Source organism: Aquarana catesbeiana, linkage group LG05 (assembly GCF_042186555.1).
Source record: "Aquarana catesbeiana isolate 2022-GZ linkage group LG05, ASM4218655v1, whole genome shotgun sequence".
In the NCBI taxonomy this organism is placed as follows: domain Eukaryota; kingdom Metazoa; phylum Chordata; class Amphibia; order Anura; family Ranidae; genus Aquarana; species Aquarana catesbeiana.
The window spans coordinates 59,279,019-59,305,636 of NC_133328.1; the positions used below are offsets into that span (position 1 = coordinate 59,279,019).

General features: G+C 41.7%; 1 protein-coding gene across 15 annotated transcripts in view; it reads left to right on the top strand.

The window, feature by feature from the left end:
- Nucleotides 1–26,618, top strand: part of KIAA1217 (KIAA1217 ortholog) — a 901,007-nt gene that overhangs the window by 858,346 nt on the left and 16,043 nt on the right. For all 15 annotated transcript variants that reach the window (XR_012244377.1, XR_012244386.1, XR_012244385.1 and 12 more), the window contains 2 exons: nt 7,857–8,017; nt 21,759–21,934. Coding sequence is in view for 2 of the 15 variants with exons in the window: in XM_073629773.1 (XP_073485874.1) it covers nt 7,857–8,017; nt 21,759–21,934 (337 nt within the window). In the remaining 13 variants the exon portion in view is untranslated. The remainder of the gene's footprint in view (nt 1–7,856; nt 8,018–21,758; nt 21,935–26,618) is intronic.

Consider the following 26,618-nt stretch of genomic DNA (forward strand, 5'->3'; position numbering starts at 1 on the left):
GTCCCAAGTGATTCCCCTTCTCTAGGGTGAGTCCTTTCCTTTGCTGTTTAGCATATAACATATCACTTTAGGCTGGCCATACATTACACAATTCTTTTGCACAATTACCAAAACCATATAATGTGAGGTCAAATCTAAACACTTTCAATTTGTATGCAGTCAGTCAGGCCCTTGCACTACATAGCTGAAGGTAAATCTAAAGGAAATTGAATAAGAAAATTGTAGAATGTATGGCAAGCTTAAAATTGGCAGCACTGACCTTAACAAATCCTGGCGCTGAAACAAAAATGATTTAGCATTTGGTGCAGTAAACATCAAATTAAATTTGCTGCTCAGTTGATATTATTATCTCTTGGATCAACATTTTGTTGTTCCCTGACTCATCAACTTCTGCTTCGTCCCAGAACATCTAAATCACAATTCTTCATGAAAAAAAAAAAAACATTTATCCAGCTCGTTAATGTTTTTATTACAAAAGTATACTTGGCAGGGTTTCCAAACGATGACCAGGGAAGTAAGCTCCACAGAAATATACCCATAATTCACAACGTTTATCCTGAAAAGGCCCGTTTGAAGCCATCAGAAATTAGGCCAATTTAGTAATCCTGTTTACTGCCTCAGGAGGGGACCAGGAGGCTTCTTGGTATTGTTTTTGAGGCCACTGGAAGCCGTTTGGACATTCATTTCATTGACCAGAATAGTAATATATTCTGACCATTGTAATAAATAAACGCTTAAGCGATAAAACGTCTGATGTGTTTACACACATTTAGATGCATTGGGCATTTTTTCCGGCCAAATATTCCTCTTCTGAATGCGTTTTTGGTGCATTTATATTTCTGCCCCTGAACGCCCCTGCATCTATATGCCTGTAAACGTCTATCTGTGGATGGACATATAGGCTTACATAGAGGGGTGTTTAGGGGCAGGAAAGAAACATGGCAAACACCTGTGCCTGTGTGCGTGAGGCCTTAAAATGAATTTTACTGATATCCAGCCAGTACAAGATGAATTCTGATTGGTTGGTTTGGATTTTGCACTTTAGGCTCTTTGCACTATTTTCGTAAATTGTCATATACATTAAAAATACAAGACATGCCTTTTAGCTATCCTCTCAGAAAAATAATATCAGAACCATCCTATTGGGTTCAACTAAATCCTGCCATGTATGTCCAGTTTATAATATTTTCAAAATGGCTAAGAACAGAAAATAATAATAGAATTGAAAATGGTTCATCATTACAGGAGAAAATGTTAACAAACATTTTGTCAGTTGTTATTCATAGCTATAAATGATATAAATCAACTCGTACACGAGGCTTTCTGGTCATTTAATTCAGAAGCGAATGTTCAGTAGGCTTCGTTTTCATTGGCTGCTTTCACTGGAAGCCGCTCAGCGGTTTCCAGCAGATCGAAAATTCTCACTTATCAAGAGAATTGATATTGTTTGCTCATTGTTTGTGTACCAGAAAGACAAGCTCAGTGAAAACAGCCGCAGAAATGTTGTTTGCTGTCCAAAATAAATTTCCTGTCAGCAGAAACAGAAGGCCGTATTGTTGTGTGAAACACAATGAAGCCGCAGTGTGTGATTAACCCGTATTGTAGGAGTCGGCACAATTTGTGCTTAAACTGTGGAGAGTGAAGTGTTTTCTTCCTTCACTCTCTCTGCATTTGCCTGCCTCGAAGAGCTTCTTCAGCCATTAAGATCATGACATCATCATAAGCACTTCAGGAAGGGCATTCGTTTCCACGTGTTTATGTGGTGCCAAGATATTACACAGCATTTTACAAAATTGGAAGCCCTCAGCACTGGCACTAAAGTGTGTGAAGACATGCCACGCACAGCCATTTACATCTGTCCCCGAAGAAGATTGCCGTCTGATATCCTTGTTGCGCTCATACACATTCTGGGGCTGGTTTGATTAGATGCTCATTAACCTACCGATATGTTTTTTCTGACGGAAACCGCCTTAAACCCATCAAACGCATACAGATTCTATGCGGATTGAGTCTTTGGTGGGATTTAACCCTGTACCCAGATAGAGTGCTGCAAGGCAAGGTTAACCTCTCAACCTCCATGCTGAAAACTAAAGTCAGGGATGGGTTGAGGAGTGCGCAGAAAAGGCGCTTCAGCAGAAGCGGGGAGCAAAAACAACCTATGTTACTGAAGTTCATGGTTCAGCAACATAGCTGTTTGGCCTTTTCTCCTTAGGTGCTAAAGATCCTGGTCTTGGCACTGGTTGAAGTATATGTATGTATGGGCACCTTAAAGCGTAACTAAGCCCTCCTATTTCTTACATCCAAGGAAGCTGCCATCTTAGCCTCTGTTTGATCTAAAGTTGCCATGGTGCTGTACATGTCATCAGTGATGACATCAGCCATTTAATGGCTTGACAGTTATGTTCAGACCACAAGCAACTGTAATGCCCTGTACACACAATCGGACTTTCCGACAACAAAACCGTGGTTTTTGTTCAAAGGGTGTTGGCTCCAACTTGTCTTGCATACACACGGTCACACAAATGTTGGCCAACAATTACGAACGTAGTGACGTACTAGATGTACATGATATCTCCATTATGAACGATAGTTTTACAAGACCTAGCGCTACCGGCTCGTCCTTGATTCTGAGCATGCGTGGATTTTTGTGCGACGGACTTGTGTACACACGATCGGAAAGTCCGACAACAATTATTTGTTGGCGGAAAATATGAGAACCTGCTAGCCAACATTTGTTGGCAGAAAGTCCAACAACAAATGTCCGATGGAGCATACACATGGTCGGACTTACCGCGAACAAGCTCACATCCAACATTTCCCGTTAGAAAATCCGATCGTGTGTACAGTTATCATGGACAACATGCCTCGATTGTAACTGTTTTGTAAAACAGTAAATCACTGAGTTTAGTTCCACTTTAAAGGATCATCTGTTCATTCTCTTAGGCCTCTAAGGCCTTGTGCATACTAGCACTTTGGCCCGTGTGTGTCAATTGCCAACATTTTCTGGTGCCGGGAGGCACGGTTGCCACATCCAGCCCTGCTGCCAGTGGCACGTGAGAAGCTATGGCAGGCTGAACTATGCGGTGGTTGTAAGAGGCTGGACTCTGTACCAAGTTGTACTCATGTTTAAGGCCGTATGTATTCAAGGGTGTATGCCTAGGATGCAGAATTCCTTAATTTCAGGCATTCAAACCCCTTTGTGCCGGTTCACACAGGGGCGGCACGACTTGCAGGTCGCCTCAGCGAGGCGACCTGCAAACGACTTCTGAGGCGACTTGCAAAACGACTTCTGTATAGAAGTCTATGCAAGTCGCCCCAAGTCGCCCCCAAAGTAGTACAGGAACCTTTTTCTAAGTCGGAGCGACTTGCGTCGCTCCTATTAGAACGGTTCTGTAGCACAGAACGGGAGGCGACTTGTCAGGCGACTAGGTCGCCTGACAAGTCGCCCCTATGTGAACCGGCACTTCGTGTCAACTTGTGCGCATGTTATCAGGCCAAAATCACCAGGGTATGTAAACTTTTGATCAGGGTCATTTGGGTAGTTTCTATTGTGATTATGATTTAAAAAGAGTAAACACAGTTGATTGATAATAAATGGCTTCAGCCAAACGCTAACCATGAGTGAAAGAAAAGTTTTTGTGTTATCATTCATATTCTCTGAAAAATGGCCAAGAAATCATAAATTCCGCCAGGGTATGTAAACTTATGAGCACAACTGTATATACACTCACCAGCCACTTTATTAGGTACACCTGTTCATTTGCTTGGTAACACAAATTGCCAATCAGCCAATCGCCTGGAAGCAACTCAATGCATTTAGGCATCTAGATGTGGTGAAGATGACTTGCTGAAGTTCAAACTGAGCATCAGAAGGGGGAAGAAAGGAGATTTAAGTGACTTTGAACATGGCATGGTTGTTGGTGCCAGATGGGCAGGTCTGAGTATTTCAAAAACTGCCGATCTACTGCGTTTTTTACACACAGCCATCTCTCGGGTTTACAGAGAATGGTCCAAAACAGAGAAAATATCCAGTGAGCGGCAGTCGTGTAGACAAAAATGCCTTGTTGATGTCAGAGGAGAATGGGCAGACTGGTTCGAGATGATTGAAAGGCAACAGTAATTCAAATAACCACTAGTTACAACCAAGGTATGCAGAATACCATCTCTGATCGCACAACACATTGAACCTTGAAGCAGATGGGCTACAGTAGCAGAACACCTCACTGGGTGCCACTCCTGTCAGCTAAGAAGAGCAAACTGAGGCTACAATTTGCCAAGACTCACCAAAATTGGACAATAAAAGATTGCATAAATGTTGCCTGGTCTGATGAGTCTCGATTTCAACCAACTGAGCATCATTTATATGCTACGGCCTACCTGAGTATTGTTGCTGACCATGTCCATCCCTTTATGACTGCAGTGTACCCATCTTCTGATGGCTCCTTATAGCAGGATAATGCGCCAGGTCACAAATCATCTAAAACTGGTTTCTTGAACATGACAATGAGGTCACTGGACTCCAATGGCCTCCACAGTCACCAGATCTCATCCAAATTCTCTGAGGAATGTTTCCAACACCTTGTTGAATCTATGCCAAGAAGAATGAAGGCAGTTCTGAGGGCAAAAGGGGGTCCAACCCGGTACTAGCAAGGTGTACCTAATAAAGTGGCCGGTGGGTGTATATATATCTATTTTATTTTATTGAAATTTGATTGCCTCATACATAAATGACATACACAAAGTTTGAATAGAGTAAACAATCTTAGCAAAAAACAATCTCCTTTTCATGCTAAAAGTCATTGGCACTCATTACAAAAATGAAATACAATCATCTTGTGCAAATTGAACAAAACAATTTTAATTCTGCTCAAATCTACTACTAGAAAATGAGAATTAGCACTTGTTATTATGGAGTGGCACAAGATGGTGGTTGTGCAGAGAACGATGATACAAATTTAAGCACTTGCCGACCGCTGTACGCCGATATATGTCGGCACAATGGCAGCGGTGGTCAAATGGGCGTACCTGTACGTTCCCTTTAATTGGCGGGGCTAGCGAGCGTGCGCGCCACGTAAAGCCGCAGATCAGGGAGATGTAAACAAGACATTTCCCTGTTCTGACTTGTGTCATGACAGAGATCTACTGCTCCCTGTCATCGGATCATGTGAGTGGAAGCCCATCCCCCCACAGTTAGGCCCCTTTCACACTGGGGCGGTGGGGGCGTCGGCGGTACAACAGCGCTATTTTAAGCGCTGCTGTACCGTCGTTCTTGCAGCTGTATTCGGCCGCTAGCGATGCGGTTTTAACCCCCGCTGGCGGCCGAAAAAGGGTTAAAATCACTCATACAGCGCGGCTATAGCCGCGGTATTGCCGCGGTATAGCCGTGCTGTCCCATTGATTTCAATGGGCAGGAGCGGTTTAGGAGCGGTGAATACACCGCTCCTTCACTGCTCCAAAGAAGCGGTTTGCAGGACTTTTTTCATCGTCCTGCCAGCGCACCGCTTCAGTGTGAAAGCCCTCGTGCTTTCACACTGAACAAACAGCGGAGGCTGTTTAGGGGCGGTTTGCAGGCGGTATTTTTAGCGCAATACCGCCTGCAAACCGCCCCAGTGTGAAAGGGGTCTAAGAATCACTCCCTAGGACACATTTAACCCCTTGATCGCCCCCTAGTGGTTAACTCCTTCCCTGCCAGTGTCATTTACACAGTAATCGGTGCATTTTATAGCACTGATCGCTGTATAAATGACAATGGTCCCAAAACAGTGTCAAAAGTGTACGATGTGTCCGCCATAATGTCGCAGTCATGATAATAATCGCAGATCGCTGCCATCACTAATAAAAAAAGAAGTTAATAATAAAAACACCATAAAACTATCCCCTATTTTGTAGACGCTATAAATTTTGCGCAAACCAATCAATATACTCTTATTGCGATTTTTTTATTTTTTTTTTTACCAAAAATATGTAAAAGAATACATATCGGCCTAAACTGAGGAAAAAAATAGTTTTTTTTTATATATTTTTGGGGGATATTTATTATAGCAAAAAGTAAAAAATATTGCTTTTTTTTTTTCAACATTGTCGCTCTTTTTTTGTTTATAGCGTAAAAAATAAAAACCACAGAGGTGATCAAATACCACTAAAAGAAAGCTCTATTTGTGGGAGAAAAAAGGACGTCAATTTTGTTTGGGTGCAACGTCGCACGACTGCGCAATTGTCAGTTAAAGTGACACAGTGCCGTATCGCAAAGAGTGGTCTGGTCAGGAAGGGGGTAAAATCTTCCGGGGCTGAAGCAGTTAAACAAAACAATTTTAATTGTGCTCAAATCTACTACTAGAAAATGAGAATTAGCACTTGTTATTATGGAGTGGCACAAGATGGCGGTTGTGCAGAGAACGATGATACAAATTTAAACATGGGCCAACAAAGAGTCCAGAGACACTTAGCAGATGGCTCTATAAGCATAGACCCCCAGGTTAAGGATCCTGCTCTAGATTCATTTTTTTCCACAGTTTACCTCACATAACTTTAGTTTGTTCTGCAGCAAAGCTTCACCAACATTGTAGAGACCCAGCATACAAATGCCGAGGAATAGCAGTAAAACAACAGAGCGTGGTATGTTTCTGTCGGCACAGTGCTGGTGAATATTTAACACTGTTGTCGCCATTCCTTACCTGAAACAGTCGGCTTTCATGCAGCCAGACTTGTATTTGCATGTGAGATTCACCAGAGATACGCTCATCTGTCATTTCTATTTGCATTCGACAACAACCAACATTTTTCCCAACTATATTTTTGTACAGACTTAGTAAAACCACCCGCTGAGTTTTCAAACTGCGCCATTATATGAAAGCAGCGCTACATAAACTGTGATTGATTTGGGTACTAATATTGAATAGTACTGGATGCTACATTGTTGTTCTCTGACCTCCTGAGGCTTTAAAGGCCCACAATAGCAAAAATAAAGAAAGAAAGAAATATTGAATTCTGGTGAGTGTATATGGCTAATACCTGCGATTACATCATTTTGGTATATTCTTATTTCACATGTCTTTATTTTTATTTTTATTCCCACTTGCATGACAGCAGACCAAGCTGTCCAACGAAAGTGAGAGTTAGGACAAATCATATCATTTCGAATGATTATTCATAATATTTCTAATAAGTGCATTTCGAGTAGAAATTCCATTTATTACTATCTGGATAGTTATGATCTTTGTGCCTTTTAAAAATAATTGCTGCCAGAGTTGTATGAAATCAGGCCCAGTTAAATGCATTATAGGCACATAAAAATGCCATTATTGAAGGTCTTTTGCTTTTTATAGTATTTGCGCTATAGAAAATCTCTAGCTTCAAATGGTACTCACCCAACAAGATAAGCAACATCTGACTATCATTGGTTGGGTAACATTTTTCAAATCGTACCCATAAAGCTCATTTTGGTGTAACGACCAGCGTGCTGCATCATAGTAAGACTGGCCATACATTATACAATCTTTTTGTACAATTTTCCTTTAGATTTACCAAAACCATGTAATAGGAGGTCAAACCGAAACAGTTTCAATTTGTATGCAATCAGTCAGGCCCTTTTACTACATACAATTTTAAAGGAAATTGAATAAGAAAATTGTATAATGTATGGCCAGCCTGAGGAATCTAGAGGGCTCTGTGTGTTATTCCTGTACTATGGATCCTTCAGTTGATTCCTACAACGTTTGAGGCTCTGTAAGACAATAAAAGAATTTCAGCATATCTTTTGTATACATAAATTCTATGCATATGTTTAAACATAAACACTAATTTAAACGTGTAACTTTTTTTCTTCCATTCTATAATTTCTTGTTTCGTTACTGCAGTTCATACTATATCCAGTGGAAAGAATACATTAGCCATTATTGAATCTACAGCTGTCAGTCATGCGCCACCTGCTGGTTCAGAAATGCAAGTTAGCCTGCACGACATGCGACGTAATGTGGCCGAGCTGCGTCTTCAGCTGCATAAAATGAAGCAGCTACAGGTAGGTGATAGTCTGGGTTTGCTTCACCTTTTGCTATGACTTCATGTTGTCTTTTTTTATTCTTTTGATTTTGTAAAGTTAATCTACCCAATAGATTAAACCTATCTGCGATGCTCATATTTTTATTTACCTATATACCTGATCTGAAAAGTAAGGTTCATGTTTACAATGAATGCACATATTTTTGCAAGAAAAAATGTGCATTTATTATTCTTTCCTGCAGGAGCTTGGAAAGCATTGCACCAGCAATCAGTAGATCACGGGTGCAATGCAGACATGCCCTTCGACTTTCAGCCCGTATCTCTGTACAGGCTTTTTGTTTAAAAGCCGGAGGACATGTCAGTGAACTACAAGAATACTCATCAACACCCCTACAGCCCATCGAACCTACAAGTCTGTCTGCCACGGTTGAAGACGGATCAATTCTGGGTATAGGATTGAGTATATGGGATTGTATGATATATTTATTTATTTATTTTTATGGTTGAACTAGATGGATTTGTGTCTTTTTTCAACCTGACTAACTATGTAACTATGTAGCGGTACTTGTAGTTTATTCATTCACAGGCATTTGTGAATATATGATGCGACTGTGTGGGTGGAGCCCCGCTGTTTTTAAAAAGTGACAGCGGGTGCTGGGAGAAGGACTCGTCCCCCCAGATGTTACAGGGAGGAGGAGAGGGGTGAGAGGGGACAAGAGCTGTAACATGTTACATGTTCCACCCTAAATACGGGTGGAACATGTAACATGTTTCATAGGTGAACTTATTCTTTAATGCTGTACTGTACTCCAGGAATTAAACAAAATCTACCCTTGCAGTGGGGCCCCTCTGTGCTACAAGAATGAAATGGTGGTTTTGTCTAGGGGTGCAGGGATAAGGAGTACTACGTACATTATTCTTGGTTCCTTCAGGCTCCCTCCATCCATGTGACCGGTCCAGTGCTGCTGCCCCTCTAAGGCACTTTGGGCTGCAGTCCAGTGTGCTGCACTGTAGGTGGTGACTCTGATGGACCGCCCAGAGCTTTGAGCATAAGAGAAATGCGCTGGAGCCTACCGAACCGAGGAATAGGCATAGTAATACACCTTATTTCTTCACCCCTAGACTAAGCCTGGGTTCACACTAGATGCGGTGTCAATTCAGTGTATTCGGCACATATAAATCGCAACCCATCCATGTGAACCAATTGTGGAGTGTAAGTTAATGGCTCCCTGCAATTGGTTTGCAAAACGCAGCGCGATTTGCATAATCGGATCGCATGGGTGTGAGCACCCATGCAATCCGATTCTGGTGTAGACAAAAAAAGGGTCTTGCACTAGTCTGGTGCGATTTGAGCTATACCAATCCGTGGCTCAAATCGCACCCCAGTCACACCGCATGTAATTCGCACAGGAATGTGCTGCGATTTCTGTGCGAATTACATGCAGAGTCTCGCACCAAAGCAGTGTGAACCCAAACTTAAGCTTTAAACCCCTACAATGCAAGGGTCGATTTTTTTTTTTGAATTCCTGGAGTTTAGCTTTAAAATGTTTTATCCTTCTTTTATATGGTTCTATAGAAGCTATTTTCCTTTTTACATGGTTGACACTTAAAGCGGAGGTCCGCCCAAAAAAAGAAGAAATTAAAAACCAGCAGCTACACATACTGCAACTGCTGGCTTTTAATAATAGGACACTTACCAGGCCTGGAGTCCAGTGATGTCGGCACCGCAGCTGATGTTTCCATCAGCTGTCGGGTGCTGCCCCCACTATTGCGGGTAAGGGTACCCAGCAGTGTAGCCTTTCGGCTTTACGCCGGGAACCCTACTGCGCATGCTCGACCCCCGGCTCCTCTCTCTTACTGGCACAGTGACAGGGGAAGAAGGAGGGAGGAGGAGGGAGCCTTAGCCGTGATGTCAATAGCCACGGCTGAGGCTCCCGGAAGTGGAAAAGGATACCTGTCATAGACAGGTATCCTGTCCCCCTCCCCCCTGAAAGGTGCCAATTGTGGCACCGGAGGGGTGGAGGAATCAGATGAGGGAAAGTTCCACTTTTGGGTGGAATTCCACTTTAAAGTGTATGTAAAGATACATCTTTTTGTTCCCGCTAGGAAGAATTCCCTTTCTGGAAACTATTTTTCTTAGCTGTTTATAATATGGAAGAAAGTTCCCAAACACATCCTACTCTCCTTATTTTCATTAACAAGCCTAAGGACCCTTTCACATGGATGTTCTGATCAGGTCCGCCTGTCAGTTTTTTAGGTGGAGTACATTTGCACCCAGCTGTCCATAGAACAGAGAGGGCTCTGTCCATGTCTGCTGTGCATAAAGTGAGTGGACCTGTCATCAGCTCACAGACCCCCTGCGGATCGGAACAGAAGGCACCCGTGTGAAAGGGGCTCTATATATCAAAGTGCTTATCACAGCTGTCAATGTGCTTGTTGTATCACCAGGCTGATACAAACTTTCAAGGCAGGTCTTAATCTGACTGATGGTACCATAAGTACAGGGCAAGATAATTTACACAGCACAGGCTTCAGGAAGCAGACACACCCACAAGCGAGGAGCTCTGTGAAATCTGCCATTGTATATTATATAGGACTCAGATTGAGACATAGTGAGTGGATTCTGACTTTATCATGGTTGTGGTGTTTGAATGTTCATCAAATATGTTACTGGTAGCAAAAGTAAAGTTCTCTGTAACTTGTCCCAGCATGCCTTTCACCTCTGCGGCTGGCTGGGCATTTCCATCTACGTGACATTGCATGGTTTGGTATTTAGATATAACACTATTATTATTATTGGTATATCCTGTGTATTCTATTCATGGAAACAGCTGTGACTGCCCTGTGTATTATAATGAGTATGATGATTACAGGAGTTCCCCGGGTTACAAACAAGTTAGGGACTGTAGGTTTGTTCTTAAGTTGAATCTGTTTGTTAGTGGGAACAGGTACATTTTTTAAGTGTAGCTCCAGCCAAAAAAAAAAATTTTAAGCTTTTTGGATAGCATAGGGAAGGGTTATCACCCCTGTAACGTTTGTTTTGCTGTCTGTGCCCCTCTTCAGAAGATTTCACCTCATTTTCTGTCCCAATGACAACTGGATTTTGAAAATTTTGGGTTGTTGTGGAAACAAGCCTTGGTGATCAGTGGAGGTACCTTTTTCCCATAATAGCTCTTACAGGAATGAATTTCCCTTCCTAGGGGTAGATTTCCTCTCACTTCCTGTTGTCTCCTTCCGTTTGTAAGTAGGAGTCGTTTGTAAGTCGGATGTTTGTAACTAGGAGACCCCCTGTATATTAAGTCACATATTTAGCACAAAGTGACCTAGCATTGAAAGAGTATACAGTCTAATTTTATACGATCAAAGCTTTGTTCTTGGATATCTTTATTGAAGGACGTGGGGAAGCACTGTCAATGCCGAGGCTACCTAATATCTCTCCCATCTGACACTATTTTTAAAGGGAAGACATGTCTTATGTAACAGTGCATTAAACCTATAATTGTACAGGACAGCATTTAACTAAACACATGCTATACTGACTGGCTATGACAATAGCATATTTCAATTTTTTATTCACTGCTTTACATGTTTTTCTATCATCCAGGCAGTTAAGAATATTCATAATACTGGCCATTTACTTGGCAATTTGTGAGAATTTTGGAAGTTTTCCATCAGCATTTAATCTAATAATGTTACAGAAATAAATTATATCTGGGCATTGGAGACAGTTCTAGCAGTAGTACTTATCATTCCCAAGCCATGGCCAAGTCACTATGGAGTAGTGGAAAAAACTGATGGATCTACACAATCTGGAGAGCCACATTGGCTACTTATGGCAGAAAGTAGCCATTGGGGTTTATTTACTAAAATTGGAGAGTGAAAAATCTGGTGCAGCTCTGCATAGAAACCAATCAGCTTCCAGGTTTTTACAAAAAAAATAATTAAAGTGGTTGTAAACCCCATTCAAGAAATCTGACCTGGGCACATATACCTGTAGTGTTTACTTATCTCTCTCCAAAGCCCTAAGCCCCAAGTTTTTCTGCTGCTCTGTTCCTCTGTTATCAGCAGAGTCACGTCTGACAAGTTCTCCGACACTGAAGATAAAAGCAGCTGGAAATTTGTGTAGGGGAGGTAACTTAGAAATAGATAAGCAGAGAGCTTGTCTGTTCACAGCACAGCTCTGCAAGTTTCTTCATTCCTCTTCCTATGTGGAGGAGGGGGGGGGGCGTGCCTTTCCTCCAATCAGCTTCACACACAATGTATGCCCAGAATCCACACCCACTGCTGAATGAGGAAGAAATTTTTCTAACATGATGTGCACTTTCTAAAGCATCTAGAAAGTCGAAGACAGCAGATATACAAGTAAAACTTATGTAGGGAGATTTGTTTAATCTCTGACGTTAGAAGTTGATTAGCTACCATGCACAGCTGCACCAGATTTTGCATTTTGTCTCCAGTTTTAGTGAATCAACCCCAATGTGTTGTTCCGTAGTTCTCCGTACATACCCTCAGTCCTTTGGCTATCTTAGACCCAGTATGTGAGCTATTTGTGGAAACACACACTAATGCCCTGTACACACGATCGCACACTCCGACAACAAAATCCATGTTTTTTTTCCGACGGATGTTGGCTCAAACTTGTCTTGCATACACACGGTCACACAAAGTTGGTCGGAAATTCCGAACGTCAAGAACGCGGTGACATACAACACATACGACGAGCCGAGAAAAATGAAGTTCAATAGCCAGTGCAGCCCTTCTGCTTAATTCCGAGCATGCGTGTAACTTTGTGCGTCGGAATTGTGTACACACGATTGGAATTTACGACACAGATCTCAAATTTTGTGTGACGGAAATTCCGATGGAAAATGCCCGATGGAGCCTACACACGGTTGGAATTTCCGACAACAAGCTCCCATCGAACATTTTCCGTAGGAAAATCCGACTGTGTGTACGGGGCATTATTGTGGCATGAGTCATCGGGGTGGATTTACTAAAGGCAAATAGACTGTGCACTTTGCAAGTGCAGTTGCATTCATTTTCCCCAGAGTTCAGTAAATGTGATAAAGCTCCTCTGATTTCTATCATCCAATTGTGTGCAAGCAAAAATGCATCTTTTTTTAATTTACTTTGCACCTGATTGGGTATTCTTTACAAAATGAAGCTTCACCACATTTACTAAGGAAAATGCATGCAACCGCACGTGCAAAGTGCACAGTCTATTTTGCCTTCAGTAAATCAACCCCAACATCTCCACCTTTTACCTTTACCGTTATATTGGCTTTTCAAATGCAGTAATATAGAGGTTGGATAAAAAGTTTTGAGAAGCATAACACTTTGGTAGTAAATTGTTATATTGTGTGTAGAGCCGTACACATCCGACCAAAAGGATGGACAACTGGGGCTGCGTGAGGGACAGAGGGATTTGGTCTCATAAGAGGGACAGTCCCACCAAATGAAGGACAAGGAGCTTTGATGAGAGAGGTTGTAATAAGATGCTGACAGTAAGGATGGAAACTATGGCAGAGGGTAATAGCAGACGTAATGAAGTAAGCAAAGGTTATAGAAGGAGAAAGTCCAACGCAACTCATACAGGGAGTGACTGAGGCTCAGTTAATAAATAATATTCAGTTCTTTCTTAGGAAGGCCTTTGTCTGGTATGAACTACTGAGCCTTGTGTCTCCTTGCTCCACTCTTCAATACATATTGACCATAAACCAGCATGTACACAAGACATGTCCCGATATCTGGTATGCCCAGGTTTCTTCAGGATCAGTCATTCACCAAGCAAGAAGGAGGATGAGAATAACTACCACTTTCAGAAACATATCATCTTAAGAATTGCTATCCTTACAGATTCATTTTAAAATGCTGTGCCGGATACAAATGTGCAGAGTGCCCCCTACAGGTTATAACTGGAACTGAATAGATCAATTTTAATGAAAATATTGTTATGGTGAAGTATAAAGGATTAACTCTTCCCAGTCACTTTTTAAGTGGCAATTGTGAGACTCCTCGACCAGCCCACTCCACCACACCGACTGCAAAAGCACAGAATAGCTTATTTATGTGACGGTTAGTGTATGTCGGTAGATCAAATGCTGCCTTGGAGCTTTACGAGCAGCGAGGTACTATATCCAGTCTTATATGACTCGGTAGCCATAGACAGGTGTTTTTGCATGCAAGGTTAGAATAGACATGAGAACTCAATAGGAGTTTCAATTTTTTTTCCACAAAGGGATCTGAACATTTTTTCCCTAGATTTGTTCCTACTCAGAAACGACATGTCGAGTGAGTGAGCACACAGGCGTTAAAGTAAACGCGAGCAATTCAAGCTGAGTTTTAAATGAAATAGGAGAGATTACCTTAGGCCTCGTACACACGATTGTTTGATTGTTGGACGACCGAGCGTCTGATTTTTGTCAAAAGCGCATGTGCAGGATTTTGTCTAGCATACTAACTATCCGGAAATTGTCGTTTGACAAACACGAACGTAGTGATGTACTATGAGAGTATAAAGAGGAAGTTCATTTCTCAAGTGCCACCCTTTGGCCCCCTTCTGCTAATTTCATGTTAGTAGAAGTTTGGTGAGCGTTGATTCGCGATTTTTAGATCGTACAAAACAAATTACTTTTAAAATACATTTGGCATAACTACATCAGTATTACTAGCAAAGCAGCTTCATTATTATCCCATTATGCCATTAAAGAAGAGTTTGATGGGTACACCAAAACAATCAGTAGATTCAGAAATGTAGGCAGCTAAAGTTATAAGCAAATCTTGACATTTCCTCTAAAGTCTGAACATTCCCCACTTATCAGTGACAGTCCCAAAATTATTTTAACCACTTGCCCTTCGGAAGGTTTTACCCCCTTCATGACCAGGGCATTTTTTGCTATTCAGCATTCAGCATTGCACTATTTTAACTAACAATTGCTCAGTCATGCAACACTGTACGCAAATTATTTTTATCACACAAATAGAGTTTCTTTTGGTGGTAATTGATCACTAATGCGTTTTTTATTTTTTATTATATAAATGAAAAAAAATGAAAATGTTGGGGAAAAAATGATATTTTCTACAGTACTTTCACAAATAAATTTTAAAAATTCATAAATTTAAGCCAAAATGTATTCTGATACATGTCTTTGGTAAAAAAAAAAATCCCAATAAGTGTATATTGGTTTGTGCAAAAGTTATGGCGTCTACAAATTATGATATATATATACTGGAATTTATGCAGCTATGAAGCTATACTGTAATGGCGGTGATCAGTGACTTATAGTGGGACTGTGATAGGGTGCAGGCAGTTTGGCTCCAACAGACCCTATCTGGGAGGGTCATTATTTGACACTGACGTCACTAGGGACACTAATACAATGATCAGTGATAGTACGCTACACTGACACTGTACTAATGACACTGGCTGGTAAGGGGGTTAACATCTAGGGATAATCAAGGGGTTAACTGTGTGCCTAACTATGTGTAATGTGTGCTGCTTTTACTTTACTATCTGGCTATTTTTTCTCCCTGCTTTGCAGAGAGAAGAAACAGACATATCACTGTTCACAGTACGCAGAGTTCTATGGTTTTGTAAACACAGAACACTGTGTGTGATTGGACACAGCCAATCAGCTAATTTCAGCCAAGATTATAGGCTGAAATCAGCTGCCAAATTTTGCCGTGTCCAATTACTGCACAAGTCAGTTGGGGGCGCAGACATGTTAAGGCAGCTCATTTATTTTAATGGGCCACCAGTGCACCAGAACAGACAAAAAAAAACAAACATGCAGCATTTTTTCTGATGCAACTCGACACAACACACAGCGGTGAGTTACCCCGTGTCATTGTGCAGTGCAACACGTGGCACAGCTGCGTTCCCTTGGGGTGCCTTTCAAAATGAATGACACTGTAATAGGGCGTACACACGGTCGGACTTTGTTCGGACATTCTGACAACAAAATCCTAGGATTTTTTCCGACGGATGTTGGCTCAAACTTGTCTTGCATACACACGGTCACACAAAGTTGTTGGAAAATCCGATCGTTTTAAACGCGGTGAGGTAAAACATGTACGTCGGAACTATAAACGGGGCAGTGGCCAATAGCTTTCATCTCTTTATTTATTCTGAGCATGCGTGGCACTTTGTCCGTCGGATTTGTGTACACACGATCGGAATTTCCGACAACGGATTTTGTTGTTGGAAAATTTTATCTCCTGCTCTCCAACTTTGTGTGTCGGAAAATCCGATGGAAAATGTCTGATGGAGCCCACACACGGTCGGAATTTCCGACAACACGCTCCGATCGGACATTTTCCATCGGAAAATCCGACCGTGTGTACGGGGCATAATGCTGCACATCACAAAAGTGCTATTTGGTCCTAAATTCTAATGGGAAAGTTAGTTGGGGTGGAATTAATGCGTTGGATCATGCGCAGCTGAACAGGTGTACACAGGGATGTTTTTTTTTTTTTTTTTTTTTACCATTCATGTGTCAGGAGAAGATTGTTGAAAAGCCTAAACATTTTTTTACCTTAATGCATTTCTTACATTAGGGTAAACAATATTCAGGTGTCAGCATCCCCCCTTACCCCCCCCCCCCCCCCCCGTTTACTTACCTAAGCTCTCAATCGATCCAGCGCCATGCACAGATCTGCAGATCTCTCAGCTCACTTCCGGGTCTTGCTGGCTTTGCTGGGGCACCAGGAGGCATTGGCTCCCAGTGCTGTCAATCAAAGCCAGTGACGAGGGAGCGGAGGGCAGGGCTGAGTCCCACTGTCTGTGTCAATGGACGCAGCAGCGGGGCGGTCTCTCATGGGGGCACTGGACAGAGGGGAGGGACCAGAGGCGCCAGCGGGGAACCCGAAAAGAGGATGTTTGCGGCCGCTCCCTCGTTGCACAGAGCAGGTAAGTATAGACATGTTTGTTTGTTTTTTTTCCTAATTACCTTTGCAGTCACTTTAAGACTGGGGAATCTTGTAACTGCACAAAAATAATAAAATAACCAATGGACACAAATGCCTAGTGTGTTATCTTCAGCACTTTATTAAAGGATAAAGGAAAAGCAGTTCTGGCATGAAGAAGGGAACATGTATCCCGGAATCCGTCAGCTGGTACTATCATCCACTTGAACCTAAGAAGTTCCATGATGGACTTACTTCTGGTTCCTGGGTTTTATACAACGCAATTAATCACACTGGTTTTGCAAGCGTAATTTGTATCTTTTAATAAAGTGCTGGAAATAGTGCACTAGGAATTTGTGCCCTTTGTTTTGTTTTTTAGTTTTTATTTTGTTTATGTGGCAGGCTTCTGGCTGTAGTAAGGATCATTAGAGATGGATTAATGCAGAATGGGCCCCTAGACACAATAACAACTTTGCCTCCATTGGTAAGGAAAGCAATAGGCACAGAAAAGCTGCCCCATTGAGCACTGTCTGTTCTGGTTCATAGTGCTCCCCATCAGGTAAAGCTAAAGTCAAAGGCAGGTAGGACAGATTATAACACCTTTTACCCCCTTAGTTTATTTAGGTTGTCTCTGGGCCCCCTGGACATCTTTCAGGTCTTATGCCCTGTACACACGACCGTTTTTCCCGTCGGAGTAAACTCTGAAGGTTTTTCCGACGGAGTTCCGCTCAAGCTGTCTTGCATACACACGGTCACACCAAATTCCGACTGTCCAGAACGCGGTGACGTACGACGGGACTAGAAAACGGAAGTTCAATAGCCAGTAGCCAATAGCTTCCGTCTCGTACTTGCTTCAGAGCACGCGTCATTTTTGGTACGTTGGAACAGCATACAGATGAGCGGTTTTCCCGATAGGAATTGGTTTAGTCGGAAAAATTTAGAACATGTTCTATTTATAGGTCCGTCAGAATTTTCGACGTAAAAAGTCCGATGAGGCCTACACACGATCGGAATATATGATGAAAGGCTCCCGTCGGATTTTTTCTGTCGGACATTCCGCTCGTGTGTACACAGCATTAGGCTCCTGCCTAGGTTACTTTAATTTAGCTCTGGACTGTCATTGAATTATGTCAATATAATTGTCAATATATTCTTCTACAGTCACACATTCACACTGAATTTACTAGGGCTGAGGAAACGTGGCTGCTGTTTAATTACCGTAAAAGCCATGTTGTTTTTCCCCCTCAGAGGGAATTAGCACTCTTCTTCTCTGAAATGTAACTGCGTGTAATTAAAACATTAAAAAGGAGAGAAGCAGGAGAGAAGCACACATTCCCTTTCATATATTTAGTATTTCAAATGAATTCTGTCTTATTTAATTGGCTCTCTGCCACCAAGGAAGGAACTTTCAGACTTCTTCTTCCCAAAGACTCTTTATCATAGTGGCACATACCATTTATTTACAGTAATTGGCGAGAAATAATTACATGATTCTCCCGCACATAATTATACTTATTTATTATTATTTTATTTATTTTAATTATAGTCATTCTCTCACATCTTTCCATGTGTACAATCCACACCGAGTGTTAATGGGAGAGAGTTAATAATTTGTGAGCACAGCTAATGTGAGGCAGAAGGGCAAGTAAACTAAAAATGCAATTTTTATTTTTATGTAAGCTGCTGGCAGTGATACTGAAGAATGTTTTAAGTCTTCATGAAAACCGGAGACTGTTCGGACAGGGAAGAAATTTTCAATGCCAAACCGACTTCCATTGTCAGACGGCACTTGCTTGATTCGGCTGAGGTCACATGAAAAGTAAAAAACACATTCGTTAGGAGAACTGGAATTAGATGTCCTAAACTTTTTAGTTAAAAGGAGTTAGCTTAACCGCTTAGCATATGCCTTCAGCATTTTCCTGGAATTTAGTAGGCGGTTGGAATGCCAACAAAATTTCTCAAATGTTGGGCTTTAGCAAATAGAAAATTTTAACAAATACTTACTGTAATTTTCCTTTACTGGTGTCAATCCATGGTAGCATACATGTGGCAATATCCTGACCTACTGCATGTATGCTGCCATGTTGGTGCCAGGAAAACAGAAAATTGTATCAAATACTTACCGTCATTTTCCTTTTCCCGGCACCAAGCCACGATGGGTATCCTCACCTACTACATGGATGCTGCCATATTGGCACCAGGAAAATAGTCTATCTGCTTGGAAACCCCTGTTGGCAGTTAGAGCAGCTAAGATCTAGAGAACAAAAGAGAAGGATTGTGGGGTACAGCCCCCCCAAAAAAGAAAAGTCACAGATGGACCGTGCAGCTTAAAACATGGGTTTGATTACAAATATATGAAAAACAAAAGATTTGGTAAAATTACCCACCACCGTCACCTGGCCTTAATAAAAAAGGCAACATTGTCTATAGTGATAGCAGCTGCAAAGCACATGCATACAAAAATCACATACAAGTCCGTGATATCTATTGACCACCAAATTAGATGTGTAGAAAAACCAGTAAACTAATTGGTGGTGTACAAAAAATATTTTCCAACTCAACTATAGTGTAAGATGTGTCCATATATAGAGTATTCTCAGACAGGCTTCACTTGTTGAAAAATTTAGGAGTCCCACAGGGGATTGTCAATAAGCATATCCCAAACAGCAGTTAAATCAATTTTCTTCATTGAATTGTGAAACACAAAACTCCTCCGTGATAGTCACCATAAACTGGTTGTATATCAGTGTATTACTCTGTATCAGAGATCTCAGAGGGTATGGATGTGAGATTATGCCGTGGGTTAGCAAATTACTGTAGTATGACAGGGAATGCAGGTAACATCAGTTCACAGTTTCTGTGTAGGACATAAAGTGCACAAATGCTGTTATCAGAACAGAACAGGTCTGCTCACCCGACCAAGTACATGGAAAGCCGTGTCTCAGCTAGCCAAATGGAGATGCTTCCATAGAGACCAGACTCAACAAGTGGCTATAGCTCTACACTCCCGATTGTGACCGGAACAACTGACGCTGTACCAGCTCTATCTCCATGGAAGGGACAAGTTCCATTTGGCTAGCTGAGACACGGCTTTCCACATTCTTGGTCGGGTGAGCGGACCTGTCGGTCTCTGTTCTGCATGTCTCATTAAAGAGAACCCTCACCTAAAAATCATCACATAGGGGACTTTTTGTAATGAGAAAAAAAAAAAATTAAGCAGAAAAAAAATATATATTTTTTTTGGTAAAAAATAGTTACACCCAAGCACTTAAAATCCCCTCATCCAAAAATTTTAAGCCCCCCCCCCCCATGTATATGCACGTATAATCATAAATGCACCTGTCGGGGGCACCTACGCGTGAAAACGTTGATTGCGATGCACATTTTACATATTGTCGATGCACGCCTGAGTGATAGCAATAATTCTAGCACAAGACCTCCTCCGTAACACTAAACTGATGACCTCTGGTTTTTGAAGCGTCGCCTATAGAAAATATAGGGTACTGAAGTATGTCGCCATTTTACGGGCGCACACAAATTTAAGGTTTGGCATGTTGGGTATCTATTTACTCAGTGCAACCTCGTCTTTTATATTTTACTAAATGTGGGTAGTTTATTGCGTTTTTGTGCCCTAAAATTCACTTTAGTGTGTTTTTTACTGAAGCCTGTATGGTAATTTATCAAGAAAATAAAAGGCGGTCTTGCTGTCTTTTTTTTGGGGGGGGGGGGGGGGTGCTTCAGATTTCTCTGCCTATAGGCTCTTGAGATGTAAATCTGGCCCTGGATGATGTCACTGGGACTATGGTGCCTAATAAAAACAGGTTTTATTTGAAAATGTCACTAGTATGTTGATGAGAATCGGAGAAAGGAAGCTTGGAAAGGAAAAACATCAGTAGATCAAACTTTAAAGTGGATGTAAACCTGATTCATGAAATTTGAGCTGGGCACACATATCTGTAGTGTTTTCTTATCTCTCTACAAACCCCTAAATCCTGTAGCTGTCTCCTGCTCCTTTCTTCTGTTATCAGCCTGATAACTCCTGACAAGTTCTCCATCACATATGATAAAAGCAGCCTGAGTTTTGTGTTGGGGAGGATGCTATAAATACATTAGCAGAGCCCTGAACTATTCAACGTCTGGAGAGTCTCTACCTATGAGGAGAGCTGGTGTATGCCTTTCCTCCAATCAGCTGTCTTGCCTGTATGCCCAGACTTCACTGCAGCACTGAACAGGAAGAGAAAATCTTCTAACACAATCTGAACTTTCTAAAGAATATATAAAGCTGAAGACAGCAAATGTCCATAAAAAACTTACTGTATGTAGGGTGTGTTTCATCTGAGGCTGTTCACTTCACTGGGTATATGTGAGGGTTTACATCCACTTTAAGCTTTTAGCAGGTGCAGAGAAATGCTATCAGAATAATGTTGAAGAATCCCACTGGTAACATTTGAAGTTGCATATTAATGTTCTTGTTGTACACAGCATTAAACACTGAGCTCCTGAAATATTTTACAAAGTTAAGTACAAACTATGATAAAAGGGATACTTCTGAATTAGTGACATATTCTCATTTCCGTCTCTGCTTGGGAAACTTAAAGTCCCTTTGAACTGAGACCAAAGAACACCATCAAGTGAGATTTACTGGCCGCAGCCAATCACTCCTCAATTGTCCATTGGTACATACTTATAACACAGCTGTGGGGTTTAATCCGGAGCCAAAGGCTAGCTTAACAGTGAACATTATTTAATCAGGGCTCCTTGTAGAGGCACGTCTCCGGAGTCAAGGAGGAATTGTATGGTTAGGATTCTTGGGAGGCAGAAGGAAGAAATGGAAACTGATTTCTTTTGTGTCACAGCTGCAGAACCAGGAGATGGTGCGAGCGATGATGAAGAAAGCAGAGCTGGAAATCAGCAGTAAAGTGACAGACATGGTCAGGAACCTGGAGGATCCGGTGCAGAGACAGCGCGTCCTAGTGGAGCAAGAGCGGCAGAAGTACCTCCAGGACGAGGAACAGATTGTCATCAAGTTAAGGTGAGCGCTCAGTCTATTTTCACACTGGTTTGCAGGCCCGGATTTAGACCATGGTCCAACATGGCAAAGTTGTCTATTGCTTTAACAAGTTTAAAGTGATTGTAAACCCTTTTTTTTAAAATACCAAACATGTTATACTTATCTGTCATTCAAACCACTGTGCAGAGCAGCTCCATCCACCTCTTCTTGGGTCCCCCACTCCCAGCTTCTCCTTCCTGCCGAGTGCCCACCAGGGCTGGGACAAGGGGTGGGCAGGAGGGGCAACTGCCCTGGGTGAAATGGTTTATTACAGGGATAGGGGTGCCTGACCCTAAGGGAAAGGGGGGGGGGTGCAGTTTGGCATCTTTGCCCTGGGCGCTGGATGACCTTATCCCGGCACTGGTGCCCACCATAACATGCCGCTTGATATGGAGGCACTCATGAGGGCTCGTTCCCAAGCCGTGCTCTGTGTGTTTTTTACCTTAATGCAGAGAATGCAGTAAGGTAAAAAACCTTCAGCCTTTAGAACCACTTTAATTCTTAGGAGCATACAGGCTTAAAGGGGTTATAAAGCCTTAAAGTGAATGTAAACCCGAATTTTGTTTTTTTTATATCATACTGTAGAGTATAAGATTTGCTATCATTTGAGCCCAGTCTTGCCACACAGAGTTAATCCATCTCTGAGCAATCCTCTTTTATTTTTCAGTGAGATAAAACTTAACGAACTGAGAAAAACTTTGTCAAGTCCTCCCCCTTGCTGTGAGTGACAGGTGATTTACATATCTCGTGCACTAGCCTAAGACATGCATTATTTTTTAATTCCCTCCCCCACTCCTTTCTTCAGCAGCTCTGCAAGGATTGGCTGTTCCACACCTCAGCATGATTTGGCATGCTGAAGTCATGTGGTTACTTTCCTGTCTTTTCACTGGATGTTAGAGATCATAGCAGAAGTTCAGTGTAAGAAATACACAGGAGAAAATGCATATTGACAAGGGGAGTGTAGAGGTGGGTGGGGAGTCTACTGACATCACGACTCCACCCACCGAGCTCCAGACAACAGACCCGCCCACAGAATCTGCAGTTTTTTGGGTCTCATAACAGACAGAGGGGAGACATTTGACAGGTAAAGATACATGCAGGAGGCATGTATATCCTTATAGATAACCCCTATAGCAGTAGTTTAGGAAGGATGACATTGGGTTTACATCCACTTTAAGGTTTTTCACCTTAATGCATTCTATGCATAGGTGCCCCCATGGAAAGCAGCTTTCCATGGGGGCAGCTGACAAAGAGGAGGGGCCTGGAGCTCCAGCGGGGGACCCCAGAAGAAGAGGATCAGGGTTGCTCTGTGCAAAAGAATTACACAGAGCAGGTAAGTATGATATTTGTTTGTTATTTTAATACAAAAAAAAAATGCTTTAGAACCACTTTAAATGAAATAACATTTTCCAATAATTATGTGTACTATACACTTGATATTTATTTAGCGTAATGTAGAAGTCTCAGTATTAAACCCAGAACGAAAGATCTAATATATTGCAGCTTTCCAGTCATTAGATGTGGTGGCTGCATTCATTTTCTTTTTTAGGCTTTTTCCCTCTGTTTTCACCTGGTGATCTGGCCAGTATCTGGCGGAGAACACAGCGCTGTATACTGCCAAGGCTACATACAGTTAATACAGCTTGCCCAGCAAGTGCAGCTGTTAGTGCAGTAAATACACTATATTGCCAAAAGTATTGGGACGTCTGCCTTTAAATGCACATGAACGCATCCCAGTCTTAGTCCGTAGGGTTCAATATTGAGTTGGTCTACCCTTTGCAGCTAAAACAGCTGCAACTCTTCTGGGAAGGCTGTCCACAAGGTTTAGGAGTGTGTCTATGGGAATGTTTGACCATTCTTCCAGAAGAGCTTTTGTGAGGTCAGGCACTGATGTTGGATGAGAAGGCCATTTGCATTTGTGATTGATTTTTCTTTTAAATGCTTTTTCTGTGTCCACTATTTTCTGTTCACTTCGAACCTCCACAGGAGATGATGGAGGTATTTAAAATCATTAATAATTATAAGGTAATTGGTGGCAAAATAATGTTATTAATTATGAGTATAATTTCCATATGATGCAATTACTTTTGCTTTACATTTTCTTTAGCTCATAAAAAGATTTAATGTATGTTCTTTCTCCATCATGCTCCAGTTCTGCGAGTTTGCTTTCATTTCATTGTCTTCTCACAGTTTTATATTTCGGATTCTGCTCTTGCAGAGGGGATATTCGTCACTGGAGACACATAATGGGGCCATATTTACTGCCCACTTTCAGCGCCCTTGGTCTACATCCAGAATCACGGCAGAGTCTGTGCGATACAGACGTTTTTATAGATCTGTTCCGTTTTAGCTTTTTTTCTCCCTTATTATTTTATTTTCAGCTATTCGGTTTATGTTGACAGCAATTTCAGCACCTATTCCTTCCTGAAACATCAGCATCTGTTGTCTCCTCGCAGCACACTTTCATAAAGCGTTCCCGTAAGCAACAGCTGGGACTCGTCCAAGAGAAATCAATCATCCATCTTGTGAAAGCCGCTAAATTCATTTCTCTTCTTTTTTTTCCCACTGGTGAATTTTACTTTTATAAAGAACCCACTTTTATTGTACAAAATAAGGATTTTGGTATATAGTTATACGAAAGTCAGTATGCACAAGGAATACGTATTACGTAGATTTTGTGATGTCAATGTTAAATCTGGAATTTGGTGATGTCAACGCTTACATTATAAAAAAAATAGGAGAGCCACGCCGATAGATTAGAATCCAAAAAGTATTTATTCCTTCATGGATGAAAGTCAAAATAAAAATCCACTGACATATTTTTGGGCCTCCCTTCACATCAGGGCTTGCTTTCTGGGTAAAATGAAAGGTGGACTCTAGTAAATAAGAGGCACCAAGGGTCTGAAAAAGTAAAATACTCAAATATGAAGAAGCAAGCAATGTAAATGGTAAACCTCAGCCATGACATATGAACAAAGTATATCCCTCTATAGTGTGTACTTGTCTCAATCCAGAGCACTAAGTGTAATTTCTCTCTGCTGTTTCGTTCCTCTGCTATCAGCATGAATCACTTCTGACAAGTTTTTCTGACACCAAGAGAAAAAAGGTGACGGGAGGGAGCTCCAGCAGATTGACAGCATCTGCTCTGTTCCTCTGTCCTGTGTGAAGGGGGTGTGTCTCTTCCCTCCAATCAGCTCTCAGAACTCTTCTCACTGAGCGCTGCATAATGTAGCTTCAGCTCTCTGCCCCTTTGGCTGACAGCTCAGACAAGCTTTATAAATCCTGGACTTTGAAGAGATTTTATTTCATCTCTGTGTATGACCTGAGGCCAGTCACTTCACTGGGCATATGTAGGGCATACAACCAATTTAAGGTTGTGAAAAAATGAAGGGACTGAATGGCTTAATGAAAGCTGTGTTACTCTCCCTATTTGCTAGTGCAGCTATTTTCAACAAGGGTTCCTCTAGAGGTTGCTTTGGGCTCTTCGAGCTGTGGCTGATTGACTCATGGTGCATTCAAAGCTTCAGGACCAATACCACTTGGCAAAGCCAGCAGCATGGCACTGGTTATCGTTTTTATCTGTCGTAATGGTGCATTCTTCTCACTGAACACTAATGTACGAGTCATTTTGCCATTGTTCCCATATGAATTGGTTTTAGTAAGTGTTCCCCAAGACCTGAATTTTATTTTAAAGGTTCCTCTGGTGTAAGATGGTTGAGAGGCTGTGCTAGTGCATAATGCTTAAAGGTACACTCCTCAGCAGCCTCTAGAAACTTGTTGGCTATATGTGTGGGCTTTTTTTTTTTGGGATTTTTATGATGTAGTAAATACTTATTGAATTGTAGTATGGTGCCCTTTCTACACATTGCCTGGTTCTTGCCCAGCGCATCTCTTTAGGCTCTTCTGTATATTTGAGCCTCCTACCCAGTGTCAGTGCACTGAGTACCACAAGTTTTACCCTGCTTTATGGAATTAGACATCCTGCATAGTGGGATCTGGCACAACCTACCTACCCTCTGGCCTCTGTATTCTGTCAATAGCCTTCTCTGTGTCCAGGGCAAAAAGCATAGAAGCCTTCCCCAACTTTTCTGCCAAGTATATGAGGTTGATCATCTGCCTGGTAGCATCAGGGGCTTGATGACCCGATACAAAACCCACCTGGTCCTTCTGCACTAAGGATGGTAGAAATCTGGCCAACCTATTTTCCAATAATTTGGCATGTATTTTCACATCGACATTTAATAATGAAATCAGCCTGAAATTTTGAGGTGCATTAGGTTCTTTCCCAGGTTTAGGTAACGTAATGATGGTAGTAGCAGATAATATTTCAGATGGCATGGAGGCATTAGTGTAAATTAGTTTCTATTGATAAAATGTTTGTACTCAGTATGATTTTTGAAATGTTTTTATTATGGATTCAATGGTTAATTTTTTAGTCATTTGGTGTATTTCTATTGGTATCAGAAAAACACCACTGAATATATGGTTGTTTTTGGAGTTTAATATTACATGGCTATAGAGAAATAGCTGCATTGCTAAAGGGGGTTGTTTCTACACTTCGGCACAAGCGTTAACCCGACCATCAATACGGCTCAGGATGTCAGTCTACACAGAAGTGTGTCATCTTTGTCCTGCAGGAGGTGCGATTTGTGCACTGAGATGGAAG